The sequence below is a fragment of the Hydra vulgaris genome, chromosome 13 (genome assembly GCF_038396675.1).
Source record: "Hydra vulgaris chromosome 13, alternate assembly HydraT2T_AEP".
In the NCBI taxonomy this organism is placed as follows: domain Eukaryota; kingdom Metazoa; phylum Cnidaria; class Hydrozoa; order Anthoathecata; family Hydridae; genus Hydra; species Hydra vulgaris.
In genome coordinates, this window is record NC_088932.1 from 9,514,360 (window position 1) to 9,535,511 (window position 21,152).

The window sequence follows — 21,152 nt, forward strand, 5'->3', positions numbered from 1 at the left end:
AGCATCTAATAACAACAATATGTGCTAAACACACACCAAATGATTTTTTTAACCATGCCGTTCTCTCCATTAAGTCTGACAAAGTTGTTTTGTTCAGAAGTGGTAAAAAGTAGGCGTTACGACCGTCGCGCTACCTAGAGCTTATTGTTTAGTTGAATACTTTAATGCTGTAACTTTTACATACTAAATTAAGAGTATTTAAAAAATAAGAGTATTTCACATTTCTGGAAAGTTTCAAGTCATTTACATTTTCGGTTCATTTTTAATAGCTTAAAAAATGCCAAATGCTACGAATTGCGGAATTGCCCATATATAGTTCAAATTATTTCTTGGTGTAACAGCTAAGTTCAAGTGTAGTAACTACTTTTTAAAATTGTCTTTCAATACATTTTACTAGTTAAGTAAATCCTGATTTGATTTTGGCTAAACCGGACCAGACATGATGCTTGTCTTGCCGTGGAGCATTGGAAACAACATTTAGAAAGCGTAACATTGGAAAAATTGACATAAAGATTAGCAAGAAGAATTAAATGATATCAAAAAGATAAGATGATATAAAAGAAATAAAAGTAAGGAAAGGAAAGACAGAAAAGCAAATATTTAATTTTTTAAACAGGTAACTTTGCAAACATTTTTCGAAAATAATTTAGATATTTTCTATGATATTCTGCAAGATTTTATTTTAAGGGCATTTTTAAAGTTTTGTTGTTGATGATGAGAACATGCTACGAATCAAATATATTGGCACCAAAGTTTCTAAAAGTACTGTAATCTTTTAAAAGGACAAAACTAATTTAAATTAAAAAAGGTTTACAAAAGCACTGATAAAATAAATAAATATATCTTTTGTACGCTGCCAGTACCATACTATCTATTTCATTAATTTTGTAGATCGGCTTTTACATTCAATATTCCATAGAAATAAGACCACTCAAATTTATACAAAGCTTTTAATATTTTATGTTTTATTTGATACTATGGTATTAAAAATAGATTGAGTTTGCAAAGATTTGAAAAAAATAACTTCACTGCGTAAATAATAATAAAAACTTAAATTCAGAACCTCCATTAAACTTTATCGATACAAAAAAGTTCAGATTTAAAAGATAAATTACAAATCAAATAAAAAATGTACAAAACATAAATATTAAAATATCAGTTTTCAAATCTTAATAAAAATTTATAAAACCTTAATGTAAATTTATAAACATCAAATTCTTAGATAATTATAAAAATACAAAAAATTAAATAAAAAGTTCATATATTTCTAATTTTGTGTCAAAAATTTTCATACTTCAAATTTCATTAAAGTACTGCAATAACAGCATAGTTGATCAAAGTATATATGCAATAACAGTATCATACACTATTTCATCGTAGCAAAGTACCGTAATATTACCTTGCAATGCGCTGTCATTAAAATCTTTCACATTTAACATAAACAAACGGCTCAACGCAAGTTTCAAATTTGATAAATGTTTTTATCGCTTATTTTTTAAATTTAGAATTGTAGTCTTCTGGCTTTTTATCTGAAAATTATGAAATCATATGAATACACATTATATGAATCACTTTCTGCTTATTGTAATAACACAAAAACATTTTAAAAAGACTCACCATTGCAATCGTAATGAAGATCCGAAAAGACTATTTCCTTCTGAGAAAATACCAAAGCGCCTAAACGACCACCTTTAAAAGAATGATCAACAATGTAACCAGAATCATTGACAACTGTCATGCCATTTTTAATAATGATTCTAAAAAAAAAGTAATTAACGTTTGTCATAAAACTATATAAAATATAAATTTAACTGTGTTGAAGTTAAAAAAGGAAAGCAAAAGATAAAATATCATAATTTGGCTAAAATACTGTTTTTTATAAAATTAAGAAAAAGGGGCGTTTACCTTTTGCAAGCGCGGTATACAGTGGCAACCTTAGTAGATACTAATTTTTTAATAGATTGGGTCTAAAATCTACACTAATTTTCAGAAAGTTATTATACTCAAGATGAGATAGTTTGCTTAAAAACTTGCTAACAATAGTAAGAAGATTAATGGACGATTAGATTTAATAGATGACACAGAGGAGCAAATATTTCTTCTTGGGAAAGGTGTAAGATCAAACCCATGCATATGAAAATTTGACGTCGTTAATGACTATATTAAAGATTTTCTAAAAGTCTATAAAAACTACAAAGATAAAACACAAGATTTTGTTATCTGAAAAAAAATGGACTTTTTTGCATTACTTGCAATGATAGAAATACATTACTTGCAATGATAGAAATGCATTACTTGCAATGATAGAAATCCATTAGCTCTTAAGAGACTTTTCTAATAAGAAAAGATCAAAGAAATGAATTCCATTAGAAATAACAACTGCACAGGAAGTAAACCATAAGGTAGAAAGAGGCTCGACCTGAAACCAACAAAAAGAAATAAAAGCTTCTATGATTAACTATGCCTAAATCTAGAAACTGTAGGAGACAGTTTTTATAGAAAGTACAATTTTCAGCAGAGAGAAGAAAAACATAAGCCCAAAAAACATTACAAAAAAAATCTATTCAGCCTTAAGCACCCAAGAACTTTTATTGGATGCCTAATGAAAAGCTTACAGTTCTTTTTTTGAAAAGTCTCAGTTCTTTCTGTCACTGGTTATAACTCTGTTTTACATTTTCAAATTTTTTAACAATGGGATACATTCCGATTTCTAAATTACCTGAATCTTTATTTCACAATGGTTTGGATATGTAAGTATATTGGAAAGAGGAGTTTTTGTAATTGACGGTATTTCTGATGCCAACTGCAATGACCCATATTATTATTTTTATTTGTATTATCAATTGCAAAGATTAAAAACAAAATACATCAGTTATTCCACCATAATGATGAAATAACTGATGATTTACGTTTGTATTACATGATGTATTACAATGATTCGTTGTAACTTTTTTTCAAACCCATAAAAATTTCTTATTTTCTATAGAAGAAAGATAGCTAAATTTTGCATAACTATGTTTGCAAAAATAATACAATCACCCAAGTTTTTTGATGCGTATATACAAACTGCTTCTGTGACTAATGAGTAGTCAATCATACCTAATGAAAATTTCTAAAAGATAATTTATTGTTGACTTCATTAAAGACAAGTACAAAAACATCCCTGAGTAAAAGCAACTTTGTGTGATAAAAATCAACTACTGGGAGTTCTTTCTAAAAATATTTTTTAATTTTGATTTATTTCTTTACTAGTTTATTATTTATCTATTAACTAGTTTTTTACTTTTTGTTGCAATATTTTTAATTTTATTCTTTATCTAAATTTAGTTTACAAAATTAATAGCAATTAGTATATAGCAAATAGTATTTTCAAGCGAAGTAAATCAAAAGCAATTTTTAACACTAGAGATAAGATTTTACACTCGAGATAAGATTTTACACTCGAGATAAGACTTTACACTTGAGATAAGATTTTTCCTTTATTCGCTTTAATTCAAAGTTATACAATCAAAATTTAAATTGCATAAGTTTTGACATAAAGTTGCGTAACTTTACACGTAAAGAATACATAGCAAAGATTTCTAATTTTTTAACATCTTCAAAATGTTAGAAATAGAAGTAGAAGACCAACTACAAAAAAATAGTAAAAACTGAATTGTTTTTTGAACTTTAAAAAAAAAAGGAATTAAGAATATGCCTTTCCTACAAAAAAAAATCCAACATTGTCTTTAAGAGCTCTAGGGGCCACAAGCATTGCATGTGCCATAATTTTTAACAAACACAATGTTGAAACGTTTTTCAATAATCTCCAGGTGTGTCTTGAACATCACCTATTCACACCAGCAGATATTTGGAATATGGATGAAACAGGGGAAACTACAGTTCAAAAGCCTGATAAAGTGATCTCAAGAAAGAGCCAAAAGCAAGTTGGGGCAATAACCTCAGCAGAAAGAGGTGCTTTAGTTACCTTGGCATGTGCTGCCTCTGCTATTGGTAACAGTATACCTGCTATATATCTGCTATTGGTAACAGTATACTTCATATTTCTGAGAGTCAATTTTAGGGACCATTATTTAACTTCTGCACCACCTGGCAGTAATGGGAACGTGAATCCATCTGGTTGGATGAAGGAAGATTTCGTAAATTTCTTACTCATTTTGCAAAGAATGCACGGCCTTCTAAGGAGCATCCAGTTTTTGTACTGGTTGACAATCACTTTTCACACTTATCATTGAATGCACTAGACTATACAACAACAAATGGAATTATCATGTTAAGTTTTCTACCCCATTGCACCCACAAGTTGCAGCCACTAGATAGAACTGTCTTTGATCCTTTTAAAAAGACTGTAAATACAGCCATCAACAGTTAAATGGTCAGTAACCCTGGAAAAGGTATGACAATTTATAATATACCAGAAATAGTGAAGGTTGCCTTTTCATTGAGCATGACACCAAATAACATACTGAGCGGCTTTTCTTTATGTGGCATCCACCCATTTAACTCTCAAATATTTAAAGATTTGGACTTTTTCTCTGAGTTCAGTAACAGAAATACCTATGCCACTCAAAACCAGTTTTTAATTAACAATGCCTTAAACTTCAAAGGTTGCAACCTTTGAAGTTTAAGGCTCCCCAGTCTCCCCAGAACAACCCACTTTTATTTCGAGTTCGACTTTGTCATCACAGGAACCTTCAACATCTCAAGTGAAATCAATTTCTGAATGCTCTGTGCTTGCAACTCCAGATAAAGTAAGGCCATTACCAAAGGCACTAGAAAGAAAGCCTTCAAAAAACACACGCAAGTAGAGAACTTCATCTATATTGACAGATTTCCCTTTCAAAAATTCTGCGAGATCATTACAGCCACTGCCGAAAAAATCCAAAAGTTCTGCTAAGGGAAAGAGAAAAGGTAAAGCAACAAAAAAAACATACACAAGACTTATCATCAGAAGATGAAAACTACTGTATCATTTGGATGGATACTTGGGCTAATAGCAGAGATGCTAAAAAATGGATCAAATGTTGTGAGTGCTCAAGCTGGACACATGAAGAATGTACAGCAGGAGGGTCCAGCTACATTTGTCATAATTGTGACTCTGATGATGATTTTTATTGTCATTTTTAAAGTGTTTTAGTGTTATAAAATTATATATGTTATTTTTAATAAACTAAAAATGATTAATATAATACTTGTTTTCTTTTTGAAAATATTTTTTACCTTTAAGACCTACACTTGTGATAAAATATAATTATAACAACTTGCCCCTCTTATCATGACCTCTTATTATAACTTGCCCTGAAGGTGGGGCAAGTTGTCATACCATGGAGCCTTCTTTAGAAATGCAGGCATGTTATACTCAAATAGTCTGAAGCTTTCCAAAGTTGTTTTTTAAATAACTATAAAGATAAACTACCATATAAAATAGCTTATATGAAAATTGACCAATTAGTTTTTGTAATACCTAGAAAAATAAAAAAAATATGACAACGTGCCCCGTTCTTCCCTATGAATTGTCTGGAAAACGAGTCAAAAAGTTGACTATCTGTTATAAGATTAAGCGCGACAACAGTTTTGAACTGTCAGCATTGCCAGTGGCACTAGAGCCATTACATAAAACAACCTTGAAATAAATTCTTAGAACAAAAGAAAACAAGATAGAAAAATATAGAAAATTGATTGAATGAAGTGGTTTCAAACAAAAGCACATAAAAGACTATATTAATATCTAGATTATATTAATATTAAGATTCTAAACAAATTTTATGTAAAATTGGTATATTGGTGCATAACTTGGAGAATTGGAGGATAAGTATATGTAAAGGACAAACAATGACTATTAAAATCTTTGTCAAATCAAATCAAAAGATAATTCATATCACCACTAAGATCTTTACATCACCACTAAGATCTTTACATCACCACTAAGATCTTTACATCACCACTAAAATCTTCACATCACCACTATGATCTTTACATCACCACTAAGATCTTTACATCACCACTAAGATCTTTACATCACCACTAAGATCTTTACATCACCACTAAAATCTTCACATCACCACTATGATCTTTACATCACCACTAAGATCTTCACATCACAACTAAGATAACGAAACAGTCAAACTAATCTCTAAATGAGGTAAGGTGAATTTGGTGAATTTTGAAAGAGGTAAGCACAGATGAAAAGAACCATGAACAATTATAAAAGTTGAAACAACTTTGTAGTAACAATGCATCAGACATTAATACTCATACTAAAATATGTTTTATAAGTAAATTTAATTTATATTTGTTAATAAGTTAATTTGTTAAGCATTAACATTTGAAATAATTGAAAAAATAATTTTTTTTGAAACCTTGCCATTGCACAGCTGTGCAATGGTAAGGATTTTAACCCACTGTACAGTGGCTCAAAAGTGACATTTTCTAGCCAAAACCCTCAAAACAAAAATTTTAATAACTTTTTTTATTAGAAACAGTTTATTACAGTTTAACTTAAAGTATATTACAGTTTAAATTAAAACAGTATATTACAGTATTAAATTAGTATAGTACAGTATATTACAGTATAGTATTACAGCATATATATTATATACAGTATATATATTATATATATATTATATACAATATATACAGTATATACAGTATATACAATATATATATATATATATTATATAATATATATACAGTATATATATATTATATAATATATATACAGTATATATATATATATATATATATATATATATATATATATATATATATATATATATATATATATATATATATATATATACATACATATACATATATATACATACATATATATATATATATATATATATATATATATATATATATATATATATATATATATATATATATATATTACAGTATATTACATTAAAATAGTATATTACATATTAAATTAAAACAGTATATTACAGTTTAAATTGAAAAACACAATCAGGGAAAAAATTTGTTTTGAAAATAACTTTAACTTTATGCACCACACACTAAACAGCATTGGTAAGTGTTAGTAGCTATGGAAATAATAGTTTGAATTTTTCCATCTATCATTGTTGTATTTGCAATGTTGTACTACAAATTCCTTCATTGTACTGTCCTCTAATAAAACAGATACATTGGATAATGTTATATATATAATAGCAGCCATAATTGACTCATATTCTGCAAGAACTACTTCTTTTATTCTTTTCTATATTTAAATCTGAGAGGTCTACAATAACTAGTTGACGATAGTTTCGTATTTTTAAAAGTTGAAACAACTTTGTAGTAACAATGCATCAGACATTAATACTCATACTAAAATATGTTTTATAAGTAAATTTAATTTATATTTGTTAATAAGTTAATTTGTTAAGCATTAACATTTGAAATAATTGAAAAAATAATTTTTTTTGAAATCCTTGCCATTGCACAGCTGTGCAATGGTAAGGATTTTAACCCACTGTACAGTGGCTCAAAAGTGACATTTTCTAGCCAAAACCCTCAAAACAAAAATTTTAATAACTTTTTTTATTAGAAACAGTTTATTACAGTTTAACTTAAAGTATATTACAGTTTAAATTAAAACAGTATATTACAGTATTAAATTAGTATAGTACAGTATATTACAGTATAGTATTACAGTATATATATTATATACAGTATATATATTATATATATATTATATACAATATATACAGTATATACAGTATATACAATATATATATATATATTATATAATATATATACAGTATATATATATTATATAATATATATACAGTATATATATATATATATATATATATATATATATATATATATATATATATATATATATATATATATACATATACATACATATATATATATACATACATATATATATATATATATATATATATATATATATATATATATATATATATATATATATATATATATATATATATATATATATATATATATATATATTACAGTATATTACATTAAAATAGTATATTACATATTAAATTAAAACAGTATATTACAGTTTAAATTGAAAAACACAATCAGGGAAAAAATTTGTTTTGAAAATAACTTTAACTTTATGCACCACACACTAAACAGCATTGGTAAGTGTTAGTAGCTATGGAAATAATAGTTTGAATTTTTCCATCTATCATTGTTGTATTTGCAATGTTGTACTACAAATTCCTTCATTGTACTGTCCTCTAATAAAACAGATACATTGGATAATGTTATATATATAATAGCAGCCATAATTGACTCATATTCTGCAAGAACTACTTCTTTTATTCTTTTCTATATTTAAATCTGAGAGGTCTACAATAACTAGTTGACGATAGTTTCGTATTTCTCCAAACAATCTGTTTTTTCTCATCTTTGAAACAGTATAGTTCTAAAGAAACAAAACAAATTATGAAAAGCAATTTTCCAGTATTGTATTACTGGACAAAAGCTCTTTCCAATGATATGTATAAGTTCACTCATATCATCTGACTGTTGCTTATATATTGCTCTGTTGCAAAATCAAAGCCACCTTTGTTTATCAGAATTAGTCTTGTACAATCTTTAAGCATAGGCAAATTTAACACAACACTATAAGCTGAACATAATCTTGATGCAGTATGAAAAAGAATATCTTGTAATGGTACCTCTACAGAATAGTCACTGACCTGAATGTTTTCAGGGTAGCATTTATTTTTAACCTCTTTTACTATATGATATGATGGGTATAGAGAGTTAAATTAAAGAGCATTATTTCTTAAATACTGATAAGTTTCTTTGGATAAATTAGCATCTAAGACTAACGCTAAGGACTGCACTGACGTAAATAATCTTGTTTTTTATTGAGTACGTATAATTTGATTGTTTTTCGGAAATTTTAAAATAAATAATATTGGTAATGTCTCAAACTTGTACAAGATACAAGCTAATAATTTTTCATTTTATTTAGTTTTTTATTACTTTAATATGATAGCATAAAAATAAAAAATAATGGGATCTAAATGTTTATTGAGCAAATACTATTCAGTTACTAGAAGTCAATAAAATAAAAATATATAAGTTGTTTATATGGTAAAAAAATAAACTTACAGTTCTTTAAAATAAAAAATGAAAGTTTTAAAAAATGTAAAAAAAGTAAATTTTCGCACTTTTTGTTTTTTTGATGAAAAGTTTTGAAGGCGATATTTAAATCACAAATATGATATTTTATCAGAAAATTTTTTATTTAAATCACAAATATGATATTTTATCAGAAAATTTTTTTTAAATAAAATATAATTTCTGGCTTAATAATATGTTGAACGTTTCTTACCATTTTTTAAATTTTAAAGTTTTTGGTTTTTGCCACACTTTGTATTGATAAATATTTTTTTAAAAGTAACAACCTTTTAAAAACATATACCTTATTAAACCTAAATCTGGTCTATGAATTAAAGACCATCGATATGATGTTTTTGGTTTCCATCCTTGTTTCAGAGGATCAGTCCATAGTACAATTGTCTAAACAAAATTTAACTTGCAAACTAAATTGATAACAAGATTTTTTTTGCAATTTGTTAAAACTTGTTGTTTTTAATTATTTTTTAAAATAACATTAAAAAATATGACATACCTGTCCTGCAACACTTGAAGAACTCCACAGCGCATTGCGCAAGTGCTCACCAGGTCCAGTTTTTGATTTTACTACCTTGAATACAAAATAACTTGAAAATTGCACTTATAGAAAAACTATACATCCAAAATAATAACTTTGGAAAAAAAATTGACCTTCAGTTGAATACCCGACTCCCCATTCGCTTTAAAGGGAGTTTCAATCCAATAAGTTTGCTCTTCTTTTTTCCACATTAAAGCATAAAAATTACTACTGTCTTGAAAAGCAAATACGAAACCTGCAAAATCATCATCCTTCTCATCATGAATGTAAAATGTGCCATAAAAATCAACACCACCAAACCTTTCAACTCCTGAAATTTCATAAAAACACTATTATCTGAGAAAACAAAATCACAAAATTGTAATTGAAAAAATAAAATAAAAAAATAATTTTTTTTAGATTAACAAATAACTAATCTGGAAAATACAGCAAAGATATTAACAAAAATAACAACATAAACAACAACACAAAAAGTTTCTACACGGTTTTTCATGGTTATTTACAAATAGTAAAAATACTAATCTAGTTACCAATTAAATAATAATAGCAATCATATAATAATATTAAAATTAATGGAAAAATTATAATAATAACAATACTATTAGATATAATGACATAAATAATGATTATATTAGTAATAATTATAACAATATTAACAACAACAATAAATAACAAAGATAAATATTAAACAGTATTAGTAATAAAAATCTAAATAAAATCTAAATAATATTTACATCACATATAATAATAATAATAATAATAATAATAATAATAATAATAATAATAATAATAATAATCCCCAATAAGCCTAATATTTTACATAAAGTATTCTTCTAAAAAGTTGGCAAAAAGTCTGTTTTCAAATGGTGAAATAGAGTTGAGTGATTGAAGATGAAGAGGTAAACTATTCTTTTTATGTTTGTATCACTGTATATTATGTTTGTATCACTGTATATTATGTTTTATCACTGTATTTTATGTTTTATCACTGTATTTTGTGTTTGTATCACTGTATTTTATGTTTTATCACTGTATTTTATGTTTTATCACTGTATTTTATGTTTGTATCACTGTATTTTATGTTTCATCACTGTATTTTATGTTTTATCACGGTATTTTATGTTTTATCACTGTATTTTATGTTTTATCACTGTATTTTATGTTTTATCACTGTATTTTATGTTTTATCACTGTATTTTATGTTTTATCACTGTATTTTATGTTTGTATCACTGTATTTTATGTTTGTATCACTGTATTTTATGTTTTATCACTGTATTTTATGTTTTATCACTGTATTTTATGTTTTATCACTGTATTTTATGTTTTATCACTGTATTTTATGTTTTATCACTGTATTTTATGTTTTATCACTGTATTTTATGTTTTATCACTGTATTTTATGTTTTATCACTGTATTTTATGTTTGTATCACTGTATTTTATGTTTCATCACTGTATTTTATGTTTTATCACTGTATTTTATGTTTTATCACTGTATTTTATGTTTGTATCACTGTATTTTATGTTTGTATCACTGTATTTTATGTTTGTATCACTGTATTTTATGTTTTATCACTGTATTTTATGTTTTATCACTGTATTTTATGTTTGTATTACTGTATTTTATGTTTTATCACTGTATTTTATGTTTTATCACTGTATTTTATGTTTTATCACAGTATGTTATGTTTTATCACTGTATTTTATGTTTTATCACTGTATTTTATGTTTTATCAATGTATTTTACCAGACAATGATTCGGATTTAAAGTTACTAAAAGATAATAACAAGAAGTTTTTTTAATGGTGAAAAATTAGAGAATTTAGGGAAGCAGGTTTACTTGTTTATGATTCAAGACAAATAAACAATTTAATAGATGAAAGATCATTGCCTAATTTAAGTATTTTGGATAGAAAGAAAAAGGATGTCAGTTTAGAATGATATTGTTAAAAGTATATTATTTTTAAAGCTTTGTTTTGTAGGTTAGACAACCTTAAATGAGACTGGCTTGTTCCCAAACCTGACAAGCATATGTGAGATGTGATCCAAAATTGCATAGTATATATTGAATAAATTTTTCATAACTGACATAATAAAGAACTTTGACTAGCGTCCCATTTGATTGAATTTCACTGCTGAGTCTTGAATATAAAAAGATTTGAGTCAATTTTGTATCTAAGATATTTTAAAGAAAATTATGGAAAGATTTTTTGACCGCTGATAAATGACTGCTGACCGTCTAAAGTTTAGCTATTTAAAGATATTAAACTTGATTTGAAATGATGAGTTCAGTTTTGCTGGTATTAAGACTTAATTTGTTTGAGCTCAGCCATCGATTGAAGTAGATTGGATAAATCATAATTAATGTTTTTTTTTTTTTAATGATTTGTTTGTTATGAGAGAATTGGTGTTGTCAGCAAAATCTTAGAGAGATATTAAGTTCATTTACAAAAATAAGGAAAAGCAATGGCCCTAATACAGAACCTTGGGGTACACCTGTGGAGCATTTTATTGGAAAAGATTTGGCATCATCTATGGCAACATATTGTGATCTATAAAGAAAATACGATGAAAACCTAAACTTTTACCTTTTCGCTATCTTTATTAAATCATATAACACATTTTCAGTAACTGGATTAAGAAAGAAAGAAATAAAATGATAATTTTTTAAATACTTAGAGAAATAAAGGACAAAATCATTTTACTTACCAGCGGACATTGTATTGTTTTATAGTAGTAGTTGAATATGTTAGCAACAGTCACACTGTCAGAGATGTTACCATTTTTGAGAATGTAAGATTTAATTGGTGTGGAGGGTCTAATGTTAATAATTTCTTTTATTCTGTTCCATTATTTTTTGTATTATTGAAATTTTTGTTAAAGAAAGAGATGCAGTATGACCTTATGGTAATGTTTATTAAGTTGCTTGTTTTATTGCTGTACAATTTAAGTTCATTGAATAGTTAACTTTGGTTGACAAAATTCCTTTAGATATCCAAGGTTGAGATTTAAGTTTAAATTAGTTTGGTCAAATTGGTTTTATTGTATGGAAAAAAAAATGTTATCAATAATTGTTTTAGATTTACAGGTTATATGCATTGTTTGAATTATTTTAGAGAAAAAAAGAGTAAGAACATAATGTATCAGGGTAATATAAGATAATGTTGGATTTATTGTAATTTAGTAAGCCCAAATTAAAATCCCCCAGTAGCATAACCTGTTTATTTTTAAAACTAAGTTTTTCAAGTTAAGGATTAAAATAATGAGAAATAAATTTCGTTGTTCATTGATGATTCTAATAAAGATAGATTCTGAATATTTTGGGGTATATACAATAAGATCTCTTCGAACATTGTAGTTTAGATTGGATTGCAAGTATAGAAAAGTATAGAAAAGGTCCTTTTTTACCTTCAGTTGAGTATTGTTTGATAATATAAGCATTTTATGTCGTTTATATTGGGATTATTAACGTATAACTTAGATTTCAAAAATCCAAACACTTTAGGGAGAGTGGTAAGTGAACTTATAAGACTGCAAGAATTAATGTTCAGATGAAGGTACAATTCAGAATTTAATTTTATAAGTTTTATTACAATCAAGAATATCATATTACTTGTAGTTAGAGATTGTGTTACAGATATTTCTTTTTTTTTTTTGGAATACAGATTTGTATTCCAAAAAAAAAACTTTTAAAGAAAAAAAAAAGCTTTTAAATTGTCTATTGGTTATTAGAGTTAATTAGAGATGGGCTTTCCAAAGAACATAAGATATTAGTTGGTCGAGTCTAACATGGTAAAGTTAAAAAAAAGTCTGAAATGTGCTAATGGGCATATTCTTACTTATGCAGTAACTACATTACCAGTCAAAAGAGTCTTCGACAAAAAGATTATAGGAGAATTGGTTGATTTCATTTAGCATGAACTCGAGAGCAACAATCACATAAAATGCTTCTATGATTATTGGCTACTGCTTTTTTGCAGAATATGAAATATACTACTTGTTGGCATGTAAAAATATACTTAAAAGGTAAAATAATAATATAAAAAAGTAAATTATTAAGAAAAATAATTATCTTTATCATCATGATATTTCAGCTTATGGCAAACTCGAAAATAAAAAAAGTTTTCTGGTTGTTAGCAAACACTTATTTGTAAAAATCTAACTACTTTGTAACAGGAGAGAAAAAATTAAAAAATTAAAAGAAATTATTTTTAATATTTATTGTATAAAGAGATTTTTAAAAAGTCCAAGTTGATAAAAAGGATGAAATTCATCAAAGATTTTGAAGTTAAATAAAAACAGTAAAATTTTCTTAAGTTATGTTAAATAAAAACACTGTTATTTAAAAATTTGTTATGCATTTAATATATTAAATGCATAACAAATACTTGATTATTTTAAATAACATTTTTATAAAAGACATTTTCATAATTTTCTATTACATCATTTTTTATTGACAAAAATGTATTTTGCATAAATTAAATCATTGTCATAAAATGCTTCAACGAATCCTTATAATTCAATTTTTTTATTACAGTCAATTTTAATAAAGTATATTTTATTTAAAGTATAAAAAATATAAAAATAGTAAAGTATATTTATATTATATATAGTATAAGTATATTTACTTATAAAAAAAGAATATATGTTTTAAAGTATAAACTATTACAAGAATAGAAGCCATCAAATTTTACAAATTAATTAGATAAGTACCAGAATTGAAGTAATCAACCTTTTGGAATTTAATTATTAGTCAATCACAAAATAGCTTACATACTTCATTTAAAAAATGATCAACCTACCAACTGCTAGACCCGGATCACTGTTTCTCCATTGTTTAATTTCAGCACCCTAAATGAGAAGTTATTTGCATACAAAAAAAATTTATAAAAAAGCCGAAAATTGGTAATAAGGGTATTGAATGAGAGTCATGGAAATGAGGGCAAATAATGAGAGACATGGGAGTGGGGGTTTTTGATGGTTATTAAAAAGAGGTGAACTATAAATATTAGATTATTCAGAAATTCATAAAATGAACCATACATGATTTAAAATTTCCCACTCTGGATCCACTTGAGAAGTTCCATTAGGATCCAGCTTAATCATTTGGTAATGAGTGAAATTTGTGTTGTATATAGAAGGATTGAGTGGACAATTATCTTTCACGTTTTGTATGTCATCTCCATCATAGTTACCATCACATGCATCACCAATTCCATTACCTTTAAAAAAATCTGATTAAGTAAAAAAATAATTACTAACTCAAAAAAATTGATTGTAAAATTTTTACTTATTTTTTAACTTGGGTAAGGATTAAAGGAAGTCAAGAATCAAAAAATATTTTTACAAAACTGCAATACAGAAAATTAGTGTTTCTAACTCTTTAATTTGCCAGAAGACAAAAAAGCTTATACCTTAAAACCTTTAAACTTGGAAACGAGAACCATGATTTTGGTTATGAAGCTTGATTTATCATCATTAAAGCAGACTAATGAACTAGCTTCATTACCTAAAAAACTAGTCTGCTTCAATGGAAGTATTTGAATGGTAACTATGGCAACTGAAATTGTATAGAAAAACTCTTGTCTAAAAACACTTGACAAATACTTTGAACTTATTTCTAGCCAAAAAAATAAAAAAGATTCATATTATCAAGAAAGAAATTTTATAAAATAAAACAGAAGTTTTAAGAATTTTATAGGAAATTTTTTTTTACACGATTTGTAGTTTTACAATGTACAATATATAAAATATAGCTATAACCTAAAAATGTAATAAGCAAAAAAAAGTCATTCATTGGTTTGTAGTCAAACCTTAAAAACATTAAAGAAATGATAACAAAAATAATAATAGAATAAAATAGTAATATAATATTTTAAAACAATGCAGGTCATTCAGTTCAGGTTAATGCAGGTGGTATGTTTAATTATTTTATTTACATATTTACTAAGTTTGTTTGCGGTGTGATAAAAAGATCCAAAGATAATGTCATACCTGGCTGTTAAAATAATATAATAAAATATAATTTAATCTTCCTTTTAAAAGGCATTTTATTTAAACTGCAATATTTAAAATTTAAATATTTGCAAAGGCTTTAACCATTGGTTTATGTAAGACTCCAATCATTGGTTTATGAAAGGCTCCAACCAGTGGTTTATGAAAGGCTCCATCCAGTGGTTTATGAAAGGCTCCAATCATTGGTTTATGAAAGGCTCCAATCATTGGTTTATGTAAGGCTTGTTTTAGCTCTTTTTAATGTGACTTTAATAAACATATATTTTACATAAAGATTCGCCATAATAGGATTAAGAAAAAAATTGCATTTTTAGGTTAAAATCTTTTTGATGCATCTAAAGATTTCTTAAACTTTTTTGTATTGACCAGTGCAACCTGAAAATTACTCATTTTCTAGGTGTGGTAGCATGGTTGGGGAGGGGGGGGAGGGAGGGGAGGGGAATCTTTTTACCAAGTGTTAGTTAAAGTATTAATGTAACATAACATAACTTAACATAACTTTAAGTTGCTTTTGTTACTACCATGTTACTAGAAACATTGAAATCCAGTCCTGCAAAGACTTTTTTACATGAAAAATTGTAAAATTTGTGTGTTAAAAATGCAAAAAACCTGCAAAATCCTACTAAAAACCTACTAGTGAGTGAAATTTTTTTTCAAATAATCATTAGAATAAAGGTAAATATAAATAAAAATTTTGAAATTCCATAAAGATAAATTAATTCTGCAATTCACAGGTGTATTGCCAATATTTTCAATTTTTTCAAGTTTTCTACATATACTAAAACAACTTTACCTTTGAGGTACCTAAAGAAGATCAAAAATTGATCACTTGCATTATAAAATGACCATTCTTTGCCATATGGTATGCATGTTGATTTCAAATGACTGAAAATTTCAATATATAAACTTTAGTTTTGACCTTTTTGCTAACCCCTGCCTCCTGTGTATTGATGAAATCAATACACAGGAGGCAGGGGTTGTAATTGATGAAATAACTTTGTAGTTTTATGTATATAAAATATTGTTTTTCTTTAGGTTTTTCAAGATTTGTTATGAGAACTTCACAATTTATTTATACTAAATGATCAGGTACAAATAAGTCAGGTGCCCAAATTTCCTTAGGTCAATCTATATCTTGAGATTTTAATTGTGCAAAATTACAATAAATAAGATTATTGAAAATGGTTAAAAATGTTTGATAATTTTAAAAGTTCGAAAAGTTGACAAGGAATTACTAAAGATTAAGTTAATTTCAATTTTTATATGATTAAATTTCAAGTAGTTTATTTTAACAAAATTTTAAGGACAAGAGAAAATAAATAATATAAAAATTCCTACGACATAACTTGATCAGAGAGATAACATTTAACAACATCTAAAATTAGAGAATGCACCAAAAACCATACCTCCTGATGCATTTTGATATTAAGGAAAAGGTCTTAAATTTTTGGGGATCTCTTGCAAACTTCATAAAATCGATCATACTGACTTTTAAGGGAGTGTTCAAGCAGAAATAATATTTCACCAGAAAAAAAATTGGTGGTTCATTGTTCTATTTCTTTATCAATTTGCTCTTAACATGTTCAAGCTTATTTCTGTTAGTCAGAAAAGCAGGAAATTGTTTTTTATAAGCTTTTATCCCTAAATTTGTTTTAATCAAACTTCTGATGGTTTTAGGATCGGTTTCAAATTCTTTTGCAACCTTCCTGAGCAAGATAAATTGCATCTAATTTGTTCGCAAATGGTCTTAATAACCTCACTTTTTCTCTCTGGTTATTTTGGTGGAATTTCTTCTCCAGTTTCCTTAAAACCTTTTATGTTATGATATAAAATTGCGGACTCATCAATGATACTTTAAATGAATAATGATTTCAGTTGTACATTCTTTTTTAAATAGAGACCAAAGATCTTTTTTCTCGCTATTTCCAATTCTAATTTTTTTATCACTTTAAATATTTTGAAAAAAATTATGTGCCTTTGACAGATGATAGATACAATTATTAAATGTGCAAAAAGAAGTTTCATTGGAATAGAGGTTTATAAATAACAGTTTTCTAAAATCAGGGAAAATTATAACTCTCCATGTTGTAAACTAAAAAACTCAAGCACAGTTAATTTTAAAAGATCAACCAAAAACCAATAAAATGTTTAAATAAATTAAAAGAACAAAAAAATAAAGATAAGTAAAATAAAAATAAGTAATAAAAAAAAAATGATAAAAATTTAATATAACTACAAGTTACAATACTGTTGTAATAAGTTATATAAATTCTACCATCAGTATCTTTTTGCAAAGGATTAGCTACCATTTGACAATTGTCACGAGTATCTTCAATTCCATCGTTATCATCATCAAGGTCGCAAAGATCTCCTAAATACAAGCATGTTAGATATACATTGCAACTGTTTTGTGGGTTTAGTTAATAAAATACTTTAAAAATTGGCAACCTTTTCCATCTTTATCAATATCGAGCTGATTAGAATTTGGAACATAAGGACAGTTGTCTTGATCATCTTGTATACCATCTCTATCACTAAAAAATCAATACAAAGTTTTTTTTAAATATTGCAGTATTTAAGTATGATTTTTGCATAGAATTTTTTTATTAAAAGTTACATGTCATTGTTAGAGTCACATTCATCACCAACATTATCACTATCTGCATCTACCTAAATTAAAAGTTAAATATCAATGTTTAAGTCATTTTTAGGGTCCCACTCACTGTTAACATTATCACTATAGTACCCACCTAGTAAGATCAATACTATTATCTCCAAAACAACATCAACATTGTTATTATCTACAAACATCTAACAACAGCAACGTTTTTAATGTGCATTGATAGAAGTCCTTCTACTAATGCATATAAAAAACGTAATAACCTTTAAACAAAGTTTTTACCTGAGTTGGATTATAAACATTTGGACAGTTATCACATTCATTTCCTACCCCATCACCATCATGATCAAGTTGATCTGGATTTGATATAACTAAACAGTTATCAGCTTTATCTTTTACACCTAATAAAAGAATTTCATGCATCAAAACCTTATTAAAACTTCACAGATAAAACAAGCCACAAAAAAAAACACTCTCTATACTGTTTCTATCATGAACATAATGTTTCATATATATGATATAGAAGCAAACTCTTTACTCAAGTAGCACAGTTCAGTTATCTTGATGGATTTCTTATTGTGAAGTCAACAAGAAACTATAGCTACATGTTTATTGGCAAGTTAAAAAGGATTTGTTTTGAGTGCAGCAAATGCAATGATCACAATAAAAAAAAATCAAAAATGATCACATTAAAAAAAAAATCATTCCCACATAAAACATTAAAAGGTTCTTTTGATCTTTACAACATTAAAAGATTCTTTTGATCTTTAAAAGTTAAATGAAAACATATATAACAATATTTATTCTATATTTATATTATTATAGTTATATTATTTAGTTATTTATTATTTTATTTTTTTCTAAACATAATACTTTAAATATAGGTAATGCAAAAAAAAAAGTTATTTTTCAAATTGGTCAGGTCAGGTTATCCTGCTACTGGTAACATGTGACCCAGTACAATCTGCTTCATGTCCTGCTGCCTTGTAGGATACGCTTTTTTAGGCAAAGGCTAGATATGCCTTTTTAGGCTTACTCCAACTTAAAACACCCCCTGCCTTGGGGCTCTTGGTTGAGTAAAGGCTAGAGTTGGTGTCTCAATAAAAATACTCATCTTGGGCAAATGTTAAATGCATCCAGCTACTGTCTTGTAGACGGCCTCCTAGGCAAAGTCTTAAGGGGTAATCAGATTCTATCTGTTGACCAGCCTCGCACCCCTTCTTCATCTATTAGGCTGGCACAGATGTATTTTTAATACATTGTTTCCAGTTTAGATTTTGTTGAATGCTGGATCTTCTTGACTCAATGATTGGGTTTTACTTGTGTCTCTGTTTTTATGACTAGGTAACTCTTTCTATTATCTCCTAATGAGGGTACAGCTCTAAAACTCAGTTTTATGGTTCTGAGGCCGGCTGGTAGTCAGGTTTCCTGAGCTCTGTGGTAGCTCTCAGAGAGACTGATTCCATCAACAGCTGAAAAATATCAAAGTATTAACAGTGCCGTGTTGTGCATGGATGGTGTCCCTGTTTGTACTTTTGGTGTGCATTGCGGAGGCCACATTTGGAGCCCTTTGTTACAGCTAAGGGTTTATTAATAGTAATGAGGCAATTGCTTAGGCTATTAAGTCAAGTTCTTCAATCAAATTTAAAAATGAATAAAGTACCAATAACTATAAAACATAAAAAACCATCATCATCACCAAGTTCTCTAAACCTATCATTCAATAATATTCATGGTCTTCGAAGTAACTTTTTTTCTGTTGAGTCTTATATCTAGCAAAGTTCACCAAACCTATTTGCTCTTTGTGAGACTAATTTGAGTTCGGCTGTATGATCTTGCGATCTTAGTGTTGATGGTTATCTTCCTTTAATTCGTAAAGACTCCAATAGTCACATGCTTGGCCTGGGCATTTACATTTGTAAGAATTCACCCATTAGTCATGAAACTAGGTTTGAATCCACAGACTATTCTTTTATGTGCTTTCATTTAGCACCACTTCACTCTATCGCATTTCTCTTTGTTCTATATCGCTCTCCTTCATCTCAAGACTGCACTCTTTTTGATGTTATTTCTGATCATATTGACCAAGCCCTCTCTCTTTATCCATCAGCTAATATAGTTGTTGTTGGTGACTTTAATGCTCACCGCTCTGAATGGCTTGGCTCTAGTGTCAGTGATTCGGTAGGCATTAAAGCCCACAACTTTTGCCTTTCTCAATCCCTAACTCAAATAGTCAACTTTCCAACTCGCTTTCCAGACAACCCGAATCATTTACCTTCTCTACTCGACTTATGTCTTGTTTCTGATCCTAGTCACTGCTCAGTTTCTCCACATAAATCCTTAGGTGCTTCTGATCACAGTTTGACCTCTCTAAAACTAATATCTCATTCTTCTTCATCACCTGAATCCCCCTATTATTGTACCTCTTACATCTACAGAAAAGCCGACAGGGATTCTTTCTGTGATTTTCTTCATGATGGCCCTTGGGTGTACTTTTGTCGACAAATGTGCCATTTGTCGACAGGAAGACAAAAGAAATCTTTTGTCTTCCTGTCGACAAATGTGCTTCTTACATAACTTCTTGGATTCAAGCTGGCATGGAATCTTTTGTTCCCTCTCAATGATTCCAGGTCATGCCTTACTCTCCTCCATAGTTTCCTCACACTGTGCTGCTGCGATTGCCAATCGAAACCGTTACTTCCATATTTATCAGCAAAACAACTCTCCAGAAAACAGACGCCTGTTTATTACTGCTAGAAACCATTGTAAAAAGGTTTTGTCTAACGCCAAAGCCCGCTATTCTCAGGCCATGAAATCTCGTATCTCATCTCAAAAATTAGGCT

At 27.4% G+C, this 21,152-nt stretch overlaps 1 protein-coding gene across 3 annotated transcripts in view; it reads right to left on the reverse strand.

The window, feature by feature from the left end:
* Positions 1-753: 753 nt before the first annotated feature.
* LOC100214250 (cartilage oligomeric matrix protein) overlaps positions 754-21,152 on the reverse strand; it is a 61,258-nt gene continuing 40,859 nt past the window's right edge. For all 3 annotated transcript variants that reach the window (XM_065816905.1, XM_065816906.1, XM_065816907.1), the window contains 11 exons: positions 18,592-18,710; positions 18,307-18,359; positions 18,138-18,223; positions 17,965-18,060; positions 14,718-14,896; positions 14,477-14,525; positions 9,787-9,983; positions 9,632-9,706; positions 9,422-9,519; positions 1,618-1,757; positions 754-1,529 (listed from right to left, as the gene is read on the reverse strand). In XM_065816905.1, coding sequence (XP_065672977.1) covers positions 1,489-1,529; positions 1,618-1,757; positions 9,422-9,519; positions 9,632-9,706; positions 9,787-9,983; positions 14,477-14,525; positions 14,718-14,896; positions 17,965-18,060; positions 18,138-18,223; positions 18,307-18,359; positions 18,592-18,710 — 1,133 coding nt within the window. In that variant the 3' untranslated portion in view covers positions 754-1,488. The remainder of the gene's footprint in view (positions 1,530-1,617; positions 1,758-9,421; positions 9,520-9,631; positions 9,707-9,786; positions 9,984-14,476; positions 14,526-14,717; positions 14,897-17,964; positions 18,061-18,137; positions 18,224-18,306; positions 18,360-18,591; positions 18,711-21,152) is intronic.